Genomic DNA, 21,007 nt, shown 5'->3' on the forward strand with positions numbered 1-21,007 from the left:
CCTTACTGCAAAAAAGTTCTGTGTGTTAGCACAGAACTGCCTGTGTCCAGCTATTAGGCTCTCACTCCTTGTCCTATTGCTACACACCACTGAGAAGGGCCTGGCCTCATCCACCTGCCTCCTACCTCCCTGTAGAAATTGATAAGCATTTATCAGCTCCTCTCTCAGTCTTCTTTTCCCCAGGCTGAACAGCCCCAGGTTACTCGGCCTTTCCTCATGCAAGAGATGCTCCAGGCCCTTTATCATCTCTGTGCCCCTCTGCTGGGCTCCATCTAGGAGATCCTTGTCTTTTTGGAACTGCAGAGTCCAGGGCTGGATACAGGTTCTAAATGTGGCCTCACCAGGGCAGAGCAGAGGGGGAGGAACATCTCCCTCAACCTGCTGGCCACGCTCTTTTTAATGCACCCCAGGATCCCATTGACCTTCTTGGCCAGCAGGGCACACTGCTGGCTCATGGCCGACCTGTCGTCCACCAGGACCCCCAGGTCCTTCTCTGCAGAGCTCCCCTCCAGCAGCTCAAGTCCCAACCTCTACTGATACCTGCGGTTATTCCTTCCCAGGTGCAAGACTCAACATTTGATCCTGTTAAACCTCATCAGGTTCATCCCTGCTCAACTCTCCAGTCTGTCGAGGTCTGGTTGAATGGTAGCACAGCCTTCAGGCCTGTCAGCCACTCCTCCCAGCTTTGTATCATCACCAAACACGCTGAGGGTGGACTCTATCCCTTCATCCAGGTCATCAATGATGATGCTGAACAAGACTAGACCCAGCACTGAACCTTGGGGAACACAGGTATCCAACCAGAGAGCAGTTCACAATCATCGCTGCATCGCTCTCAGCACATGTGGGTGCATCCTGTTGGGGCCCATGGATGTGAGCCCTGATTTTGGCTACATGCTCCCTAACCAGACCCACCTCAACCAACGGAAAGCCTTCCTTTCCCCAGACACTCTCTCTTACCTGCAGGGTTTGGGATTCCCAAGGGCTAGACTAAGCATTATGCACCGAAGCAAAGCAGGCATTCAGAATCTCTGCCTTCTCAGCATCCCCTGTTACCAAGGCACCCACTTCATTCAGTAGGGGACCCACATCTTCCCTGGTCTTCCTTTTACTGTTGACATACTTTAAAAAACCTCTTATTTTGTTGTCCTTTACCTCCTTTGCAAGGTTTAATTCCCAGAAGGTCTTTGCCTTTCTCACTGCATCCACAGAGGCCCTGACAACATTCCTATAGTCTTCCCAGGTGGACAGGATTCTGTTCATCCAGGAGTTCCTTGCTCATCCACACAGGATGATAAACTTGGGGACTGGTATCAATGTCCCAAGCCCTATTTATTTTGCTCTTACAGAAAATTTAGCCTATCTGCACACAGTGCTTCAAGGACAGAGAAGTCAAAGCGCTCTGCATTTGTTCATCTATTAATCCAAATTTGTACTTAATACTTACCCTAAGCTTAGCAAACGTTTCAGAAGAGCTCACTATTCATTTTAATAATGCCATATGAACTTATTACTTCATGATTATCTACAGCAGAGCTAAAACTTAGAAAGCTGTCAGCACAGCTGCTTCTGGGGCAGGCTGCTGGATAATTCCACCCTGAACTTAACACCAGCTCCCATTTGCAATTAGTTGGCAACCTTTTCTCCTTCCCTTTCAGTTCTCATCTTTCGCTTGAAAACATTTCAGGATCAGTTAAGGTGAAAATGTGATTGCTTTGTATTTGCAAAGGCTTTGCCATGGCTTTTAAAACCATCTGGACCAACTTCTTAACACCTGACTGACGCCTCCAGTGGCTCCTCAGTGCAGCATGGCCAGCTGTCATTGCCCCATACATGGGGGCACCCTGAAGAGCTCTTCCTCACGCCATTCAGCCTCTGAGGGTCGTCACATCATATGCAGCACTTCCACTAAATCAAGCCCTGACCCATCCGACAGCAGGCAGAAATTCAGCATGCAGTGAATACCTGGATTTCGTAAACAGGTTTGGAGGAAGGAATAGCAGCAAATTCCCGGTAGTCAAACTTCTTTTCAGACATGGACTAGAAGGGACAGTAAATGAGAAGAGAGAGAAAAGAGAGAGTGAGGAGAGAGGAGTGGATGGACACACAACAGCACCCTGAGTGATCTATGGAGAGTTAGCAGCAAAGCATCATTCACAGTTAGTGTCAACGGTGTCTGGATCCAGCCTCTGGGAAAGAAGGCATCTCAGGGACACTGGGACTCTGCCTTTTGTCTGCCCTGCTCTCAGGGTAGGTGCTCCAAGCTGCACAGAAAACACGACGTGCTCCAGTGAGCTGCAAATCTGCACTAGCTTAGGTAAGAGCCCTCTCTGTATGGAAAAAAATCAGCAGCAAGATTCCTGACAGCTCCAGCACAGCTGACACTTAATTCAGAGCTGGTGTGTGACTTTGGGCAGAACCAGGTCCCACATTCTGTTGTACCAATTTTGACAGTTCTCTGCAACGACGTCCTGCTGTATTTATACAGCACTTAGAAAAAGTGAGATGCTGATTTCAGCTCAAGTGTTTGGTTTCGTGTTACTGAGAAGAGAATAAAACAGAGAAGGGGAAAACAGGCATTGCTGCCTATTTGTACAAAGGGGATGTCTCTAGCAAAGGCATCCAGCCACAGTGCCACAACTCTGCCTCAGGCTGAGTATTTAAATAGGGACCTCGTAGCCCAGATGCACGATCCACACCCAAGGTGAGTAACGGAGAAATCCCAAGCTTACAAAGAGAACAAAAGCAAGCAGAATGTCTCATACCAGCCTTCCTGGTGAAGTGACGTTCCTGGGACTGCAATCTGCAAAAGATGACACAAAAACACTGTTCACTGAACGTCTGTATTACATGCAACACACACACATGCCTGTCCCTTCCATTCAGCAGTTATTTAAGTGTGATAAAGGACCAGGCTCACAACAGACACTCTTAAAACAAATGCCTCTTTTTTTTTTCTTTTTTTCTCTTTTCAACTCTGCTCTTGTTTCCCACAACCATCATTTCGATGTTTTGGTATCTCCAGTTTTCTGTTTGTTAGAAACATCTCCTGTGCTCAGAGATGTCATGTGCTCAAGCAGGTCCTTCCAGCCTCAGCTGAATGAATAAACTGCATCCTGCCCATCTTCTTTCAAGCCAATTAACCTGCAGAAGCATTAACTCTTCCTCAGAAGCTGCTGTACAGTACCTTCCAGTGGTGTTGGTGACGGGGTAGGAACGGGTGAAGGTGACTCTGTCACCTGCTCCAGAGTGCTGCGCTTCTTTCCCTCCTTGGACTTGGCAATGACCATTTGGGCTTTAAGAGCATCCTGTTCAAGGGATTTCATCCTGTCTCAGAAAGGAGGAGGAACGGAAGGAGAAAAAGACATCAGACATTGCTTTCTCTATCAGAGATGAATGCCGTCTTCTGTGCCCAGCAGCTGAACCACAGTCAACAAGCTGAGTGCAGAAAGGCCAGACGAACCCTCGGTTCCCCGCAGCAGACAGACTTTCAGAGCAGGAGAGAACAGCTCAGTTTGCTGTCATCAGACGTTACTGCCCTGAAATGCACACGTTGTCACGTGTGCTGAACAGAGCCTGGAGCTCAGCATCAACCCACTGAGATGCTGGAGGCCTTCCCAGAGGCGCCGTGTGTGACAGAGAGCAATCCAAATTGAGGAACGTGAAGGGGAACTGCCAGGGCTCAATGTCTAGGTGAGCTTTCAGGGCTTTACTCTCCTGTGTTCTCAAGTGTGCCACGCTTTATCCCTCTGCTGCCACTGGGACATTATAAATCACCTCTGAAAAAGGGGGTTCAGCCCTCACAAACGCCGGCTCCCACCCAACCAGACAGACCCAGCGTCCACCCATCATCCCCACTGACTGCCAGTAATCTGTGGTACCTTAGGGAAATGAACTCCAGCACCACTGAATCCTCCCTAGCCCTACAAGGACGCAGCTGGGAGCACGGTGTTAGGATGGGGGACACAGACAGGACGGAGCATGCAGCTGGCAGGGATGGGGCTGTGCACACCTGGATTGGTTTCCTGACCCAGGGGTTCTCGAGGCGTGACTCTGCACTGGACTAGGCATCTGAGCTGGCCTGGCCCCGGGAGCAGGAGCCCATTGCCGGGACTGGTACAGCTTCCTGGCCAGATCCTGCTCGTACTGTTTAATACTGTCTTCAAGAGTTGAGGATCTGAGGAGGAGGAGGAGGAGGAGGAGGAGGAAGAGAGGAAGAGGGAAAGGAGAAGGAAGAGGAGATGATGGTAATGAACATTACAGTGGACAAATACAGGGAGAGAAAGAAACAGATACAGGAACATACCCTGGCAAGGAGAAATGTATGTCTGAAAAAGGAGCAGCCATGGTTACAACAGGCTCCTACACCTCGTCCTTCCCAGCACCAACTGCTGCAGAAGAGGGCAACCTGGATGATGTGCCCAGAAGTGTTTGCTTCAGAGACTACATGTCTAGAGAACGCCCTCCTCACGTGCTGGGAGGACTGGAAACATCAGCAGATCAGTGCAAAAGGCTCAGCAGTGGCTGCAAAGAGGTTTGTGTGTGTGTGCATGTGTGTGTAAAGCAGACTGATGGAGTACAGGGCATGAGCACACGTGTGTGCATGCACACTTCATCACCTCCATGTACGCTGCATGCTCATACATCTCTGACCATCTGTCAGCATTTACTTTTGTTTGACCATTGTAAAACAGGATAACTGAGTTGGAAGGAACCCATGGCAAGCACTGAGTCCAGCTCCCGACTCCACAAAGGGCAAGGTGAGTGTTAAACCACAACTCTAAGAGCATTGTCCAAATGCTTCTTCAGCACTACTGACGGGTTTGGAACCACGACCACCACCCTGGGGAGCCTGTTCCAAGCCCACATTCTGGTGCAGAACCTTTCCCTCACCCCCAGCCTGACCCTACTGACACAGCTCTGTGCTGTTTCTTTGGGCCCTGTTGCTGTCACCAAACAGCAGAGATCATAAGTTGGCTGTGGGCTGCCACGAATGAGCTGCAGGCTGCCATGAAGCCTCCCCTCTGTCTTCTCTCAGCTGAACAAACTGTGGCTGCTCCTCATACATATCACAGAGTCACAGAATGGCTCAGGTTGGAGGGGACCTTAAAGATCATCTCATTCCAACCCCCTGCCTTGGGGACAGTTGCCAATCACTACATCAAGCTGTACAAGGCCACATCCAACCTGGCCTTGAATGCCTCCCAAGATGGGGCATCCACAACTTCTCTGAGCATCCTGTTCCAGTACCTCACCACCCTCTGAGTAAAAGATTTCTTCCTAACATCTGAACTGAATTTCCCATCTTTTAGCTTAAAGCCATTTCCCCTTATCTTGTCACTATCAGATGGTGTAAAAAGTTGATCCCCCTTCTGCTTCTGAGCTCCCTTCAAATACTGAAAGGCTGCAATGAGGTCTCTCTGGAGCCTTCTCTTCTCCAAAATAAACAAGCCCAGCTCCCTCAACCTTTCCTCACAGGGCTGTGCTCCAGCCCTTTGATCATCTTTGTGCCCCTCCTCTGGATGCACTCCAATATTTCCCTCTCTGGTCCTTTAACCAACTTTGTTGGTTGTCTTCCTTTGGGCACATTCTCTTATTTTTATATCCTTCTAATACTGTGGAGCTCACGTATGCTAGGCAAAGTGAAGCCACACCAATGCAAAATGAGCAAGCACATTGTGAAGGGTCTGTTTGGCACAGGCCCCAGCACACACGCAATCTCAGAGCTGAGTGCATCCACAAAGGAGTGCATTGGAAAAACCAGCAGGACGCATGTTGGCCTCAACAGGCTGCTGCTCCTTCTCAATGTGTGCCTTTACCCCCTCAGTCACAGCCTTCCTGGGGCACAAACGTCAGCATCTGTGTGTGCTGAGATCACCTATGGAGGATGGGTCCCCGTGTGTCTCCCCAGCAGAGGAAAGGGAGTGGGTGTGTGGTGGTGGGGGGGCACCGCATGTCCTGGCAGGGCACTGATGAACACAGGGAGAAAAGGGAAAGCCCAAGGTGGTGTGAGTTGATGGGGTCACAAGTGACAGCACACAGACCAGAGAACTGGAAAGAAGCAGAAGATAGAAGATTAGAAAGAAAGTAATCAAATCATGCACTTATAGAAAATACACGTTAGTGAGGCAATCCTCCCCGCACAGCACGTGTGGGGCTGCATGGGGAAACAAGACGCGAGCCTTGGCTGCCACCACGTCACCACTCTGCAGCAGTGATAGGAGATGGCTCACATCAGTGATAGGAGATGGCTCACATCAGTGAGAGCTGTGGCGGTAGGGACAGTCTGTCCTTGGACTGGAGGAGCTCACTGTGCTGATGATCCCTGCCACTGTCAATAAGTCAGGCCTTAACACCACCCAAGGAACAGCCAGACGCTTCTTGGAGAGGAAAAATACACCTTGCTATCAGAAGCAAAATGAAGCTGAGAAGCTGCTCTGCAGAACTCGTAAACTGAACACTGAATCTGACAGAAGCTGCATTGGGCATGCTAATATTCAGGCTTACGAAAGATCAAACCTGACAGACCCTGCTCCATCAGGGAAAGACACACAGGAATGGTAGGCATGAGGGAGAGAACATCCTGGTGTTCTGCTTGGAAAGGGACGGCAGATCAATCCCCACCACTTCTCAAAGCAGAATGATGTTGAACTTCAGGTGGGGAAGCACAGCAGCCAACTTCTCTTCTGTTGGACCAAATGCAACAGTGGAGGTCGGCGTGGTCGTTTTTTAGCTTGTTTTTTTTAAGACACCAAACGTGAGTAGCAACTCTACAGAGTATGCCTTCTCCAAATGTGTCCGTGGTACTTAAACAGCATCCTGTTCATGTGCAGTATTTCATGTATTTAACACCCCCAGCCTTCCTGTGAGACAGACTCGCTATTACAGTCCTCTCGCAGTGCAGAGACTCAGAGATCTGACCAAGTTCATAAGGAACCACGTGCCAGAGCCAGAATCTGGGATCAGTCCCAGCCCAACCTTTCCCAATAGTCTGTAAGCACACATTCGCTGCCCAGAGATGTGGTGGATGCCCCATCGCTGGGGACTTTCAAGGAGAGGCTGGATCAGGCCCTGGGCATCCTGATGTAACTGTGGACGTTCCTGTTCACTGCAGGGGAGTTGGACCAGATGGCCTTTAAAGGTCCCTTTCAACTCTAAGGATTCCATGATTTAGGACTCTTTAATTGGTTCTGTGACACCCATCCAGCTTCTGGTCTTGTAATCAAAGGCCAGTGCCTCTATTACGGCAAGTATTGCTGTCAAACACTCTTCCTTACACACGTACTGTTTTTGGCAAAGGGTTATTCCTGGATTAATGTGAAAAGACAGGACTTTCATTTGCAAATGATGCCTCCTGAAAAGCTGTGACACAGAAACCACAGGAATAACATCAACTGGAGCAGGAGCGTGATGCCATAGACTGCAGAACATTCAGCAAGTCAGAGAAGCAGACAGAATCTCACCGTGTCTGAGCCAACAGCCCATATAGGAAACAATTCTGTCACAGCACACTGTGGTCACTGTATGTAGGCAACCCCATTTCTGGGGTGCAGGCAAAGGAGAGATTGCTGAGTGCAAATTCCCCCAGGTTGGAAAGGACCTCTGGAGGTCACCTAAAACCACTCCAAGCAGCGCCAGCTTCAAAGGTGCAACAAGGATGCTATGAGATAACAGAAATTACTCTTCCAAATGAAGAGTGATTCTAACTGGCAAGCTTTTCAGTGAGCTGATCAGCCTTCTGACACTGCACTGGAATTAAGGTAGTGCTTCATAAAAAAAACAACAGCTGAGAAAGACCAGGTAAAGGGATCATCCACAGCAATGGAGCTGGAGCATGCCAAGAACGTGTTCTTCTAAAGGGGAAGAGCCTCAGTAACTGCAGACGTTAGCTCAGCGCAGCTCTAAATAAGCATAATCAAAGCCACAAGCAGATCTGTCCTATGATGAAGTGAGAATGGAAAGCTGAGCCCTCTGCAAAGCTCCAGGTGAGCCGTCATCACTGTGAACTCCACCCAAAGACTTCTTCATCCCCACAGCCTCTCCAGAGGGATGTGGCACCATTAGGATCCACACCTCACCTCAAACATGAAGGTTTTAGGTTGTATCACCTCACACCAATCCCTCCAGCACCCAACTGAGCAGTCTGGCAAAGGCGAGTCATTAGCTTTGCTGCTCTTCTAAAGCCTCCCATTCAAGCTCCCCAGTAAGAGCATTTCAGATTTATTTTGAGTCCCGGAATGCTCTTGTAGCAGACAGGAAAGCTGTAATCAGTTATAGCAGCAGCTTGACTAATTCTTTAAAGGAATTACATTACACAGCAAGGGCCTGGACCGACTTCCAATCTAAAGCTCTGAAGCTCTCTTTCTTTCAAGGCAGATGCTGACTCTGTCGTAGCTCACGATACAACCTGTGTGGATAAAAATTCCCTCATCTTGCTCATTTTTTGACTTCAGCAAACCTAGCAGCTTAGCAACACTGACTCTATGAAACGTTCTTGCTGTTTTTCATTTTGGATACGTCAGAGAGATGTGGTCACATCAGAGAGATGTGATCTTTCTCGTGTTACAAAAGGGATGGGGAATGGTGTGCTGCAAGGCAAGAGATGCATTCGCTGTCACACACACAGACATAAGAATTGTTGGGTTTTTTAACTAAAACTCCACTATCTTCAGGTCTGTGCAGACACAGTTGGAATACGGGACTTCTCACTCACAAGGCTGGTCAGAAGCAGATGAGTTCAGCCAAGCAGCGGATGCTCTGCACTGTTTGAACGGAAGAAATGTGCAACTACAACCTCTGCAAACATATGGCATAAGGGAAGTTTTTCTGTTCCCCATCTGAACACCCCGGGTTCTTCCCTGAACTGGCCTAGAAAAGAAAACGATGAAGCTCCTTCTGTCTCACCGTGCTGCCCTCCACATCGCTCGCTTCTCTGCCTCCAGAGCACGACGTTCTGCTGGAGAAAGTTCCTTCTCTTGGCTGCTCAGGAGCTCAGGACTCTGCATTCGCAACCTCTCCTGGTGCCGCCGCTCCGCTTTGGCTGTGCGCACGGGGGCCAACGCATCCCCTGCTGCAAGACTGAATGGACTCAACCTGGGCAGAGAGAGAAGCAGTGAGAAACAGGCAGCCCTCATCCGCTTCAATACTGCCTGCTCTTCTCAAGGTGATGGTAAGGTGATGACCAACACCCTCAGACGCTGTTCTGCACCACCCCCAAATGCAAGGACACCATTTTGAAGGATAGAAGAATAACACAAACACAGAGCTAAGTTTCTGCTAAGGTTTTTTTTTTTTCCCCAATTACAGTTTCATCTTCTCCACAAGATTTTTCCTTTTACACTCCGTATTTGCTAAAAAAGTAGGAGTCCCTTGTTCCATCAGCTGGCAGTTTCAAGGCAAAGCACATTGCTCACCCCCTTACCCAGACATGGAGTTCGTTCTCTGTTCAGGCTTCATTCCTTCTTCCAGTGAATTCCTCTGTGAGCTGTTGTTCTCATTCACCTCTGAGGTCCTAAACCAGACGAGCACATCAGCCAGCAGTGCCACAGGCTGGTTCAGAATAGATGCACACCCCAGAACACAACACAGACCAGTTCAAAGACACAACCTAGAATGTTTTTGCTCAACATCTTTTTTTCTCCATTACTGCAAGCATTTCCTTGTTGATCTCATAATGCTTTATGCTCTCCAGCTCCTTTTACATGCTTTACAGCCTGGCTGCTCCCAGCCTTTTCCTCTGCTGATGTTGGATATGCATGAACATTAACAAAGGCTGATCCTCCTGAGCTGTAAATGAATGCATGTTTGGGGTAGGGACAAATCCTGACTCACCTCAGAGTAGTGATTCTCTACACAGACATTCTACATGCAACTGCTTGACAAACTGAAGTCGTGTGCTCAATGACCAAACCACTGCACATCGCATCAGCTGACATCAAGCCAAACAACCCTGCTTTCCACAGATGAAGGTGTCCCCAGCCACTGTGCCTTAGCTGGCAGTCAGAAAGCTCATGAATTTGAGCTTTCCTTTTTACTACTCAGGTTTACTTTGCTTAAATTCCAGTCTCAGCATGAAAAAATATTCCAAAATGCACAAATTCAGCCTATTCTACTGCATCTCCTTTGTCCAAGCATAAATAATAAGTAACTGGAAGTCTTCTATCTGCAGCTGTCCCTGCACAGATAAGAACTGGGAGCTGAAAGCTGGACTCATCCTCAGAGCTTTCCATTGCTACATTCGCCGTAGGCTGAGCAAAGTAACCTGATGGAATCAGCCTTGCTGTTCCATAAATTCCCACATTTCAGTATGAAAAGAGGGGATAAGCAGGGCTTCCCATCGAGCCTAACAGTTGGTCTGCACTCATTTGCTGCCCTTCCTCAGAGCTGCTCACTGATGGGCCAAGGTCAGCACAGAAGGTGGGAGGTCTCTGTGCATTCATTGTGTAAGCACATCATCCATAGAAACTGGCCAGAAATCATTGAGAGAAACGAGACTGAAAACAACAGCATGAATGTTTTCAGTGTCTCAGCCTGACAAAAACAGTACCAAAGGCTGAGGAGAATCAGCTAAGTCCAAAGGTGGATGCTGCAGTTTTATTCTAGTGCAGCCTTACTTTTATTTGAAGTTTTATGAGAAATGTTTTCTCATTCCCCAGCTCTGTGCTCAAGAATGAGAAAAACACCAGAGCATTCTGGTGAACAAATTCAGGAAAAAAATACTACAAGAGCAAAGCTAGGCTGTTCCTGAGCTGGCTGTCCCCAAAACTCAATGGCTTTATGCACCCGAGCATGGAGCTGAAGGAGGTGTTCTTCTGAAAAGAACACTTGGAAACAGGACTGCAAATGGCATGCTTTTACATCCAAGAGAAAGTAATGTTCAGCTTTCTTCCCCAACAATCACTGACGCTGAGACACTCTGACACACAGGGGTGGCACTGAGATGCTGCTGTCTTACCGAGTTGCTGGAGCCTGGCTGCTCCTTCCATTCAGCCTCTCAATCTTGTACTCAACTCCTTCAATGATGACAGTGGACTGCATGCTCATCTCAGGCACTTGTTTTATCATCTCATCCTCTTCCACTTCTTCCTCCAACAGAAGGCTACGTTTCTGCTGCAGTTTTCGAGCTGCCAAAACAAGACGGACTCATCTTACACCACATTGAACTCCACTAAATCCCACAGGGATGCAGACTCTGGGCAGGACCTTGCACTCAACATCACTGCAACTTTGTGTTGCTTTAAGTCTACCCTCTTCTCGACAAGCATTTGTTTCTCCTCCACTCCTCCAATGCTTCAGGTGTAGAAGACCCTCCCCAGGGGTCGGTGCTGGGCCTGTCCACTTCAATATCTTTATTGATGGCCTCGATGAGGGCATCGAGTGCACCCTCAGTAAATTCGCAGATGACACCAAATGGGCTGGAAGTGTGGATCTGCCTGGGGGTAGCGAGGCCCTACAGAGGGATCTGGACAGGCTGGAGAGCTGGGCTGGAGCCAATGGGATGAGGTTCAACAAGGCCAAATGCCGGGTCCTGCACTTGGGCTACAACAACCCCAGGCGACGCTGCAGGCTTGGGGCGGTGTGGCTGGAGGACGGCGTAGAGGAAATGGAGCTGGGGGTATGGATGGATGCTGGGCTGAACAGGAGCCAGCAGTGTGCCCAGGTGGCCAGGAAGGGCAATGGCAGCCTGGCCTGCATCAGAAACAGTGCTGCCAGCAGGAGCAGAGAGGTGAGCATCCATCCCCTGTGCTCAGCACTGGTGAGGCCGCACCTCGAGGGCTGTGTCCAGTTTTGGGCCCCTCACTGCAAGAAAGATATTGAGGCCCTGGAACGTGTTCAAAGGAGGGCAATGAAATGGTGAGGGGTCTGGAGCACAGGGCTGATGAGGAGAGGCTGAAGGAGCTGGGAATGTTCAGCCTGGAGAAGAGGAGCTCAGGGCAGAGCTCACTGCTCTCTATGGCTGCTGAAGGCAGGCTGCAGGGAGCTGGGGGTCGGCCTCTGCTCTCGTGCCATCAGTGATAGGAGCAGAGGGAACGGCTTCAAGCTGCGGCAGGGGAGATTCAGGCTGGACATGAGGAAGAATGAGGTGTCAGAAAGGTGGGCAGCACTGCAATGGATGCCCAGGGAGGTGGGGGAGGCACCGAGCCTGGGGGTGTTGAAGGAAAGGCTGGATGCTGTGTTGAGGGCCGTGGTTCAGTGGGAGCTGTTGGTGATGGGTGAGCGGTTGGACTGGGGGAGCTTTGAGGTCTTTTCCAACCTTGGTGATTCTATGATTCTATGATTCTAAGTTCCACTCCATTCTGTCAGTCCCACCCTTACTCAACAAGGGATCTCTCTCCCTTAGGTGCATTTTCTTTTTACATTCCAGTGCTCCTGATGAGAGGCGACGTTTCTCCTCATCTCCCACACTCAGCAATTCTCAAAACAAGCTCAAATTCAAACCTGAAACTCTGCAGTTCTCCTTCCCATGCTGTTCTTTGTACATAAAGAATCTGATGCACCCAGTACATTTTTACAGGCTGGATGTGTGATTCTTTCAGCCACATCACATCAAAGAAACTCCAAAGGACAGCTGCAATTTCTTTTTCTTACCTTCCTTTCTACCTGTCAGGATATCTGTTATGAGCTTACTCTTGTCTCAGTTTGTATTCACGTTCCTGAAACTAAGAATGCTTCTGATGCTTCACACCAATCCACAAACAGCCTCTGAACAGACATATGGGAGGGAAGGCAGGAAGAACAGCAAGGTACAGAACGAAAGAGTCAATTTGCAAAAGGAATTCTTCTATAACTCTCGTGAGCAGCAGCGAGTCACAGCTCCCAAAGCCAGGAATTTAATCCCACCTGTATTTTCTTATGGGGGGGGACCAAACTTCACTAGAACCCCTTCAATCCAATCACTGTTGTTCCTGATTGACATTTAAAGCACTGTCCAAACAGGAAGAAATTACACCAAGGACTACAGCAGTCATTTTCCCTCCTGTGAAAGTACTGCACAAAATCACAGCAGCACACCAGGCAATGAAAGCTCTTCTGTCACACGATCCTGCATAAAGATGTCACAGGCGATCCCGTTTTCATCCCTGCAGGATTGCACCAGGTCATAACCTCCTGCTAATCAACTCTGGCATCTTACAAAGAAACACATTTGCAGTAGCTCTGTAAAATTGTTCTGAGGTGTTTTATGAACTCCAGGAAACCCTGACCCTACAGCACCACCACTTGTCCACACAGAGCAGCAGCCAGTAAAATCCTTGATATTCACATGCATCAAGCAATCAAAAAATACAGAATCACATCAGGACTTCAGTTGAAAGGGACCCTACAGATCATCAAGCTCCAATTCCCCGTTATGAGAGGTGGCCTCAAGTTGTGCCAGGAGAAGTTCAGGTTTGATATTAGGAAAAATTTATTCTCTTTTCTCTCTCTATTTATAAGAGAGCGACCAGGCATTGACACAGCCGACCAGGGAGGTGGGGAAATGGAGGAGCTCCAAAAGCATGCAGATGTGGCACTTGGGGACGTGATTAACGGGCATGGTGGGGATGGGTTGGGGTTGGACTTGGTGACCCTAAAGGTCTTTTCCAATCTTAACGACCCTGTAATTATAAATAACCTCCTACAAGCTTTTGTAGGTGTTACATTCCCAGTGTGTGCAGTCTGATGCTTCACTTCAGAGGCCAAATCTCCCTTCACAGAACGAAGCGTACCTTCCTCTTCCTTCATCTTCTTCAGGTCATCCTCTCCCACCAAGGAGACGCGTTTGGGAGGTTTGTCCACCTGCTGCTGCTTCACCTCCACTTCAAAGTATTTCTGCCTCTCACGGAAGGATCGCTGCTCAGGGCTGTGCAGGCTCTGCGTCGGCACCTGTGAAAACCCACAGAGGCACTGCTCACAGAGAGCCCAAGCCAAGCCCCAGCCTCAGCCCCGTGCTCCACAGCACTCCCTTCCCCCTTCCCCAGCCTTCCCCTGTGCCTGCACTGGGATGCTTTCTCCATATCCACAGTCCCAAAAGCCTGTATCCTCTCTGAGGTGCTGGCCCAGCTCCTGCTCCAGCCACCAGACCTCAACTCTGGGGCTGGTTTGGGTTTCTTCCTTAGCAGGAAGTTTTTGAGCCAGAGGGTGGTGAGGCACTGGCACAGGTTGCCCAAGGAGGCTATGGATGCCCCATCCCTGCAGGCATTGGAGGCCAGGCTGGATGTGGCTCTGGGCAGCCTGGGCTGCTGGTTGGCGACCTGCACACAGCAGGGCTTGGAACCAGGTGAGCGTTGTGCTCCTGTGCAACCCAGGCCATGCTGGGATTCTATGATTATGGCTCCTCATGGGTCCCTATAGCACCCTATGGATCCCTATGGCACCCTATGGATCCCTATGGCACCCCATGGGTTCTTACGGCAACCTGTGGGCCCCTATGGCACCCTATGGATCCCTATGGCACCCTGTGGGTTCTTATGGCACCCTATGGATCCCTATGGCACCCTATGGATACCTATGGCACCCTATGGGTCCCTATGGCACCCTATGGGTCCTTATAGCACCCTATGGATCCCTATGGCACCCTATGGATCCCTATGGCACTCTATGGATCCCTATGGCACCCTATGGGTCCTTATAGCACCCTATGGATCCCTATGGCACCCTGTGGGTTCTTATGGCACCCTATGGATCCCTATGGCACTCTATGGGTCCCTATGGCACCCTATGGATACCTATGGCACCCTATGGATCCCTATGGCACCCTGTGGGTTCTTATGGCACCCTATGGATCCTTATGGCATCCTGTGGATCCCTATGGCACCCTATGGGTCCTTATAGCACCCTATGGATCCCTATGGCACCCTGTGGGTTCTTATGGCACCCTATGGATCCTTATGGCACCCTGTGGATCCCTATGGCACCCTAAGGGTCCTTATAGTACCCTATGGCACCCTATGGCACCCTATGGGTCCCTATGGCACCCTATGGGTCCTTATAGCACCCTATGGATCCCTATGGCACTCTGTGGGTCCCTATGGCACCCTATGGATCCCTATGGCACTCTATGGGTCCCTATGGCACCCTATGGGTCCTTATAGCACCCTATGGATCCCTATGGCACCCTGTGGGTTCTTATGGCACCCTATGGATCCCTATGGCACACTATGGGTCCCTATGGCACCCCATCAATCTCTATGGCACCCTATGGATCTTAATCAATGTGGGTTCTCTGGGCAGCCTGGGCTGCTGGTTGGCGACCTGCACACAGCAGGGGTTGGAACCAGGTGAGCGCTGTGCTCCTGTGCAACCCAGGCCATGCTGGGATTCTGTGATTCTACGATTCTCTGAGCTGGTCTGAGCAAGCCGTTCCCAAGGACACTGAGAAACAAGCAGGCATTAAAAGGATGGTCTGCCATCACTCCTCCTCCACAACCAAGGGTCACCGATGTCACATCAACAGCAACAGTCAGGGACATCACTTGGTGGAATGGTAAATCTACTTCAAATTTAATTCTAAGAAGTGGAAGCTTCGCTGTCAAGACAATAAATCCCTATTTAACAGAGTAAATAACATCATATCAGAAGAACAGAACGATAGGGAGTAAAAAAAATTGATCCACAAAATCGATTTGTGAACCAGAAATTAGAAATTGTAAGAGTATCATGAGAACTGCCAAGAATTATTACAGAGAAGACTGTTTTTTAGTTATATAAGTGAAAATGAATCGCAGGAGGAGAGAAAATAGACTACCTTCAACTTCAGCCTTACCTCCAACCAGAATGTTCTTGGAGCAGATTTAGCCCAGCCCTATGTCTTGGAAGCTCAGTGGGCTTCTTTGTATCAGAACAGCAAGGTTAAGACTTATCACCCTAATGCCCTGGGAGAAGAGAGCTATGAAAGCCAGTAAGCTTTCAGTGCTTCATGGGCAAGGGTGACCACCTGCAGTGCGAGCAGACACCAAATTCCAACAAGACAACTAAACATCCCTCCCTCAAAGCACAGAATCACAGAATTGTAGGGGTTGGAAGGGAGCTGCAGAGCTCATGGAGTCCAACCCCCTGCCAAAGCAGGTTCCCTACAGCAGGTCGCACAGGTCGGCATCCAGGCAGGTCTTGAACATCTGCAGAGCAGGAGACTCCACCACCTCCCTGGGCAGCCTGTTCCAGTGAACAGTGGGACCCATAGAGACACGTTGGGACCCATAGAGACACATTGGGACCCACAGAGACACACTGAGAGCCATAGAGACACATTGGGACCCACAGAGACACACTGAGACCCATAGAGACACGTTGGGACCCATAGAGACACGTTGGGACCCATAGAGACACGTTGGGACCCATAGACTCCCTCACCTCCCTGCAGCCTGTTCCAGCGCTCCTCCCCTCACTGCACAGCCGTTCCTTCGCACATTGCTGCACAACTTCCTATGCTGCAGTTTCCGGCCGTTTCCCCTCGTCCTGTCTCCACTCCCCACTGAAAAGAGTCCGGCCTCGCCATTCTGCCCCCCACACCTCAGATATTGACAGACCTGGATCAGCTCCCCTCTCAGCCTTCTTTTCTCCATGCTGAACAGACCCAGCTCACTCAGCCTTTCTCCATAGCAGAGATGCTCCAGGCCCCTCACCATCTTGCTGGCCCTCCGCTGGACTCTTCCCAACAGATCCCTGTCTGTTTTGTGCTGGGCAGCCCAGAACTGGACGCCGTGCTCCAGGTGAGGCCTCAGCAGGGCAGAGCAGAGGGGGAGGATCGCCTCCCTCGCCCTGCTGGCCACGCTCTGTGCAATGCAGCCCAGGATGCCATTGGCCCTCTTGGCCACAAGGGCACACTGCTGGCTCATGGCAACCTGTCGTCCACCAGGACACCCAGGTCCCTCTCCGCAGAGCTCCCCTCCAGCACCTCATCCCCCATCCTGTACTGCTGCATGCCATTATTCCTCCCCAGATGCAAGACTCTACACTTGCTTTTGTTAAACCTCATCCGGTTTTCTTTTGCCCAGCTCTCAGCCTGTCCAGCTCTCGCTGAATGGCAGCACGGCCTTCAGCCAATCCTCCCAACTTCATATCATCACAAACTTGCTGAGGGTGGCCGCTATCCCCTCATCAAGGTCACTGATGAAGATGTTGAAAGCAGGTCTGTCTGCGATAAACCAGTTGCTGTCTCCTTCCTACCCTCACTTGCGATGCTCCTTCTTCTCTGTGTTCCACTGTTTGGGTGACGTTGCCCCCAACCAGCAGCAGTTACCTGTGTCTCGAGCAGAGGGTGTGACAAGGGCACTGCTGCAAAAGTCTTGTATGCTTGCTTGACGTTGATGGGAATCTCATCAGGAGAGGGTGGTGATGGTGGCTTTGGCTACAGCGACAAAAACAGAACATAAAAAAAAATCACAGTTGTTACAAAAAAACAGAACGTGGGGGAAACGCTTCGAAATGCTCATCCTGCAGAGCCTGAGCATTGGAATATGGAAGAGATGGCTGCTACAGCCTTGTGCAGAAGGGTGAGCACTGCACTGTCTATGTGCTTTATAGAGCAGCACAAGTACCATAGCCCCATTTTACTTCTTGGCAGGTGGAGGAACGGTAATTCTGGTGGCACCAATCCTCATCGACTTCACCAGCATTTCGTGACTGATCTCTTGGCCATGGGGCCAAACTGATGTCACGGTCCTAAAGGATTTCCACCCAACTCAATGAGCACGCACCCATCAATCAATGGGCTTTTGGAGCTGGAATACAGTGACATACAGTTAACTGAGTGCTCCTTCGGACTGAGAAAGACAAATCCAGTCCACTGGGAAATGAGAGATAAGCTCTGGCCTTATCCAGTATTTCTGACTAACAGAACCTTCCTCATTGGAAGAGATCTACCGGCGTCACTCCTTTTTTCTTGTCTTTTCCTTCTTCTCCAGTGGCTGTTGTGCTTCTGATTTGGTACAAATCCATACACGCTTCAATAAAAAGACTATTCTGCAAGTACGCAGCAGCAACTCTTACCCAGGCGAAGACCAAAATACATAAACCCTTCTCTCCCATCAACATAAAGCCCTGAGAATGAGAATCTCTGAAGGAAAACCCATCATTTTGCACATCACATTTTGCACATCACCAAACTTACTACAGATGCCATTGGCTTTTGCCCCAAGACGCAAGGCGCTGACAGACAAGGTTTCACGCCTCAGCGTAACTCTAAGTGGCAGCGGAGCAGCCTAGGACAAGCTGAGTGAGAAGGAAGTGTGGCCACTTACAGAGCTGTGGACAGCGGAGCACGGCTCGGGCTGCTGGAAGGGATTGGGGCTGTCCCCCTCGTCCGGGTTATGCGAGGCAGCATTTTGTCGCGCTCGAGAAAGAGGCTGAATGACGCCTGGCTTGGTCTGCTTGTGTCAGTGCCACACGAGGGGGGAAAATGCAGAGGAAGAGAGAGAGGGAGAGAAAAGAGTTGAGCGGTCAGGGCAGCGAGGTGAGTCCTCGGGAAGGAGAGCTACTGCAGCAAACACCAAGCACAAAGCCACGTCTCTGGTGCAAGCATCTGGAGAAGCAAAGAGGTTCAGGCAAAGCAATGCCAATGAGTTAAGTGATGTCTGAGTGATGAGGGAGAGCCTTGCCATAGGAATGGCAGCTGCAGCAGTCAGAGGGGAACGGCACAGATATGTCAGAGCTTGGGGAGTGTAAGCATCATGAATGGGAGATACAGCTGGGAATGGGCACTGGCAGAAGTTGTGGTGCAATGAACAGAACACCAGCGAGGCCTGCAATTAGGAATGCAGACAGATAGGAGCAGAGAGGGGAGACAGGGGACCAAGATGTCATCAGTGCTGGGTATTGTGTGGAAGTGAACGAAACTCCAAATACTTAAAGGGACCAGAAGCACAATTGGCCAGAAAAACCACGAGAGCAAACTGCTAATGTAAGCAGGAATAAAAGCTATAAACATTGAGTTTTCAGTGTAGGAATATTGAAGACAATGCATTTGTGCAAACTTGGAGGGACACTGAGAAAAGAACCAACAGTGAGAAGTAAGCAGGCTGGAAGTAAGCACATGCAGGAGGAAGAGGCAAGCTTTACATGCTGGAGGATACACAGAGGACACTACTGGAAGGTCTCAGAGCAGAGGTACTTACTGATCTGCTGTCATCCTGCGATGCAATGAAGTTAATGGAAGCCTGAAAGCAGAAATAGAAGAGTCAATGCGGAGTCCATAACGGAACCCTTCAGCTAACCCTGCTCCATTCAAAAACAGACTTACCCAACTCTTTCCCCCTGCCCTTCTTCCCATACAGCACAAAGCTTTCAAGTCCCACATCACCCCCTGCAATGCATTCTCCACGTGGGGAGCAGCTCAAAGAGCAGCTTCTCTGAGTTCCTCTGCAAGAAGACACTCACAGTTCTCTGCACTTCACACATTGACCCCCCCACCTCTCCACTTCTCCTCCAGCTCAGCCGATGGTGGCCCCTCTTTGCATCCCCTGCGCTCGAGCAAAGTCATCAGCACTGCAGCTTCTTGGCCATCTCAGCAGAAGGAGCAGGGAACAGCCCTGAGAGCAGCAGCTGCCCGGGCACTGCTCTGCAGCAAGCTGAGGGGCACCCCAAGCCCACGAGCCGGGTAGCATGGAGCTAAAGGAAGCGAAAACAGCAGGGCCAGGTGGGAGCAGCACGGAGCAGCATGGAGCAGCACGGAGCAGCAGCACACACTGCACACCAGAGGGAACTTACAAAGCGTGTCTCCCTGCCTGGCCGAGCAGCTGCGGGCATCTGCAGGGGGGAAACACCAGGGGAGAGAATGGAGAGAAAACGGAGAGACCCGCGTGCCCCGGTGAGGCTGAGAGCTCCCCCAGCACACAGAACGCCCTCGCCCGGTGCTATCAGTGCCCCACTGCTCCCTGCCCCAAAGGAAGGCTCACTGCCCACCTCTGCTGTCAGCCATGGAAGAAGACCCACTGCATGTGCAAACCTGCTGCAAACAGTGGAGCAATCATCTTGAGTGCAATCTCGTGGCACGTGCAGGACAGCACAGCGATTGTCTTATGTGCTTTGGTAACATCTGGGTGACCTCTTACATTCTGCATAACATTCACTGTTCAAGAACTAATTCCACCTGATATCATCTCACCTGATATGCAGGAGACTGTTGCACAAGGCTCTGACTCAGAGGCATTAAATCACACGTGTGTGTGCACCAGAAAACTCGTGGATAGAATAGAAGATGGGTGGAGAGTGTCACTAGCAAGGCTAATGGCTCAGCACTGCGACACATGGCACCTTAGGAAACAAGTGCCCAAGTTACTGAGTCCTAACAGCCACAGAAGAAATAAGGAAAAAAAGGCCGTTAAAACAACACAAAGATTGGATCTCAGAAATCAAAGCAGCGAGGAAAAGTTTTCTAAGGACCTTAAGAGACTAAAACGAATGACAAACTCAAGAGAAGGTCAGAAACGTTGTAAAAAATCAGCAGCATCTCTTAAGGCATACTCAGCTCTGAACACAGAAAAGCAAGAGAGAAGCTGGAGAGATTATTAAAATGGTTCACTCAAGGTACAGGGAACCGATGACACAAAAAGCTTGGAGTGACAGAATATAAAGTACAGCCAGTGCTGTGTAACAGAGAGATCCCTATTAAAACTGGGAAGGGAAAGGCCTGCACCTGCAGAAACCCTCCTGGGATGCTCTGAACTCTGCAGAACACAAATTAAATCTGTTTTATTCTTCTCAGAACTCAAGGAGGAAGGAGTGAATGGTTTTACTTGGAAAGGTTCCACTATCAAACAGTCACTGCTAGGAAAAGCCAGATGATCACTATTGCCAAAGGAATCAAATAACAATGAACCACCAGGGTCCTCTGATGCCAAATGATTTATCATTGAGCAAGCCCATCCAGAGTAAAGAATGCAGATGGCATTAGCTGCAGGGCGGCTGGTGGCAAGGACGTGTCACTGTGCCTCCAATGCCAACACACTTCTACAAAAAGCACTTGACTACAACAAGCTGGAACCAGGAACACTCCACCCAAATACCTGCTTAAATTTAAAATAATAATCAA

The 21,007-nt window shown here is 49.8% G+C and overlaps 2 protein-coding genes across 3 annotated transcripts in view; one reads left to right on the top strand and one right to left on the bottom strand.

Moving 5' to 3' along the window:
• The window catches only part of LOC125691181 (uncharacterized), a 99,082-nt gene that overhangs the window by 58,414 nt on the left and 19,661 nt on the right, over nt 1–21,007 (top strand). The window contains exon 2 of one of the 2 annotated variants that reach the window (XM_048940222.1): nt 16,689–17,203. The exons of the other annotated variant lie outside the window; for it this stretch is intronic. Within the exon in view, the coding sequence (XP_048796179.1) occupies nt 16,689–17,192 (504 nt within the window). The 3' untranslated portion in view covers nt 17,193–17,203. Of the gene's footprint in view, nt 1–16,688; nt 17,204–21,007 lie in introns of those variants that run through there. 2 annotated transcript variants of the gene reach the window in all.
• SCRIB (scribble planar cell polarity protein) overlaps nt 1–21,007 on the bottom strand; it is a 109,696-nt gene that overhangs the window by 7,115 nt on the left and 81,574 nt on the right. Inside the window, exons 32-43 of the mRNA XM_048940174.1 lie at nt 19,684–19,722; nt 19,092–19,133; nt 18,219–18,347; nt 17,219–17,326; nt 13,707–13,863; nt 10,955–11,123; nt 9,422–9,511; nt 8,905–9,093; nt 4,013–4,177; nt 3,188–3,327; nt 2,766–2,803; nt 1,966–2,040 (exon numbers count right to left, since the gene is read on the bottom strand). Coding sequence (XP_048796131.1) covers nt 1,966–2,040; nt 2,766–2,803; nt 3,188–3,327; nt 4,013–4,177; nt 8,905–9,093; nt 9,422–9,511; nt 10,955–11,123; nt 13,707–13,863; nt 17,219–17,326; nt 18,219–18,347; nt 19,092–19,133; nt 19,684–19,722 — 1,341 coding nt within the window. The remainder of the gene's footprint in view (nt 1–1,965; nt 2,041–2,765; nt 2,804–3,187; nt 3,328–4,012; nt 4,178–8,904; nt 9,094–9,421; nt 9,512–10,954; nt 11,124–13,706; nt 13,864–17,218; nt 17,327–18,218; nt 18,348–19,091; nt 19,134–19,683; nt 19,723–21,007) is intronic.

This window comes from Lagopus muta, chromosome 3, assembly GCF_023343835.1.
Source record: "Lagopus muta isolate bLagMut1 chromosome 3, bLagMut1 primary, whole genome shotgun sequence".
NCBI lineage: Eukaryota > Metazoa > Chordata > Aves > Galliformes > Phasianidae > Lagopus > Lagopus muta.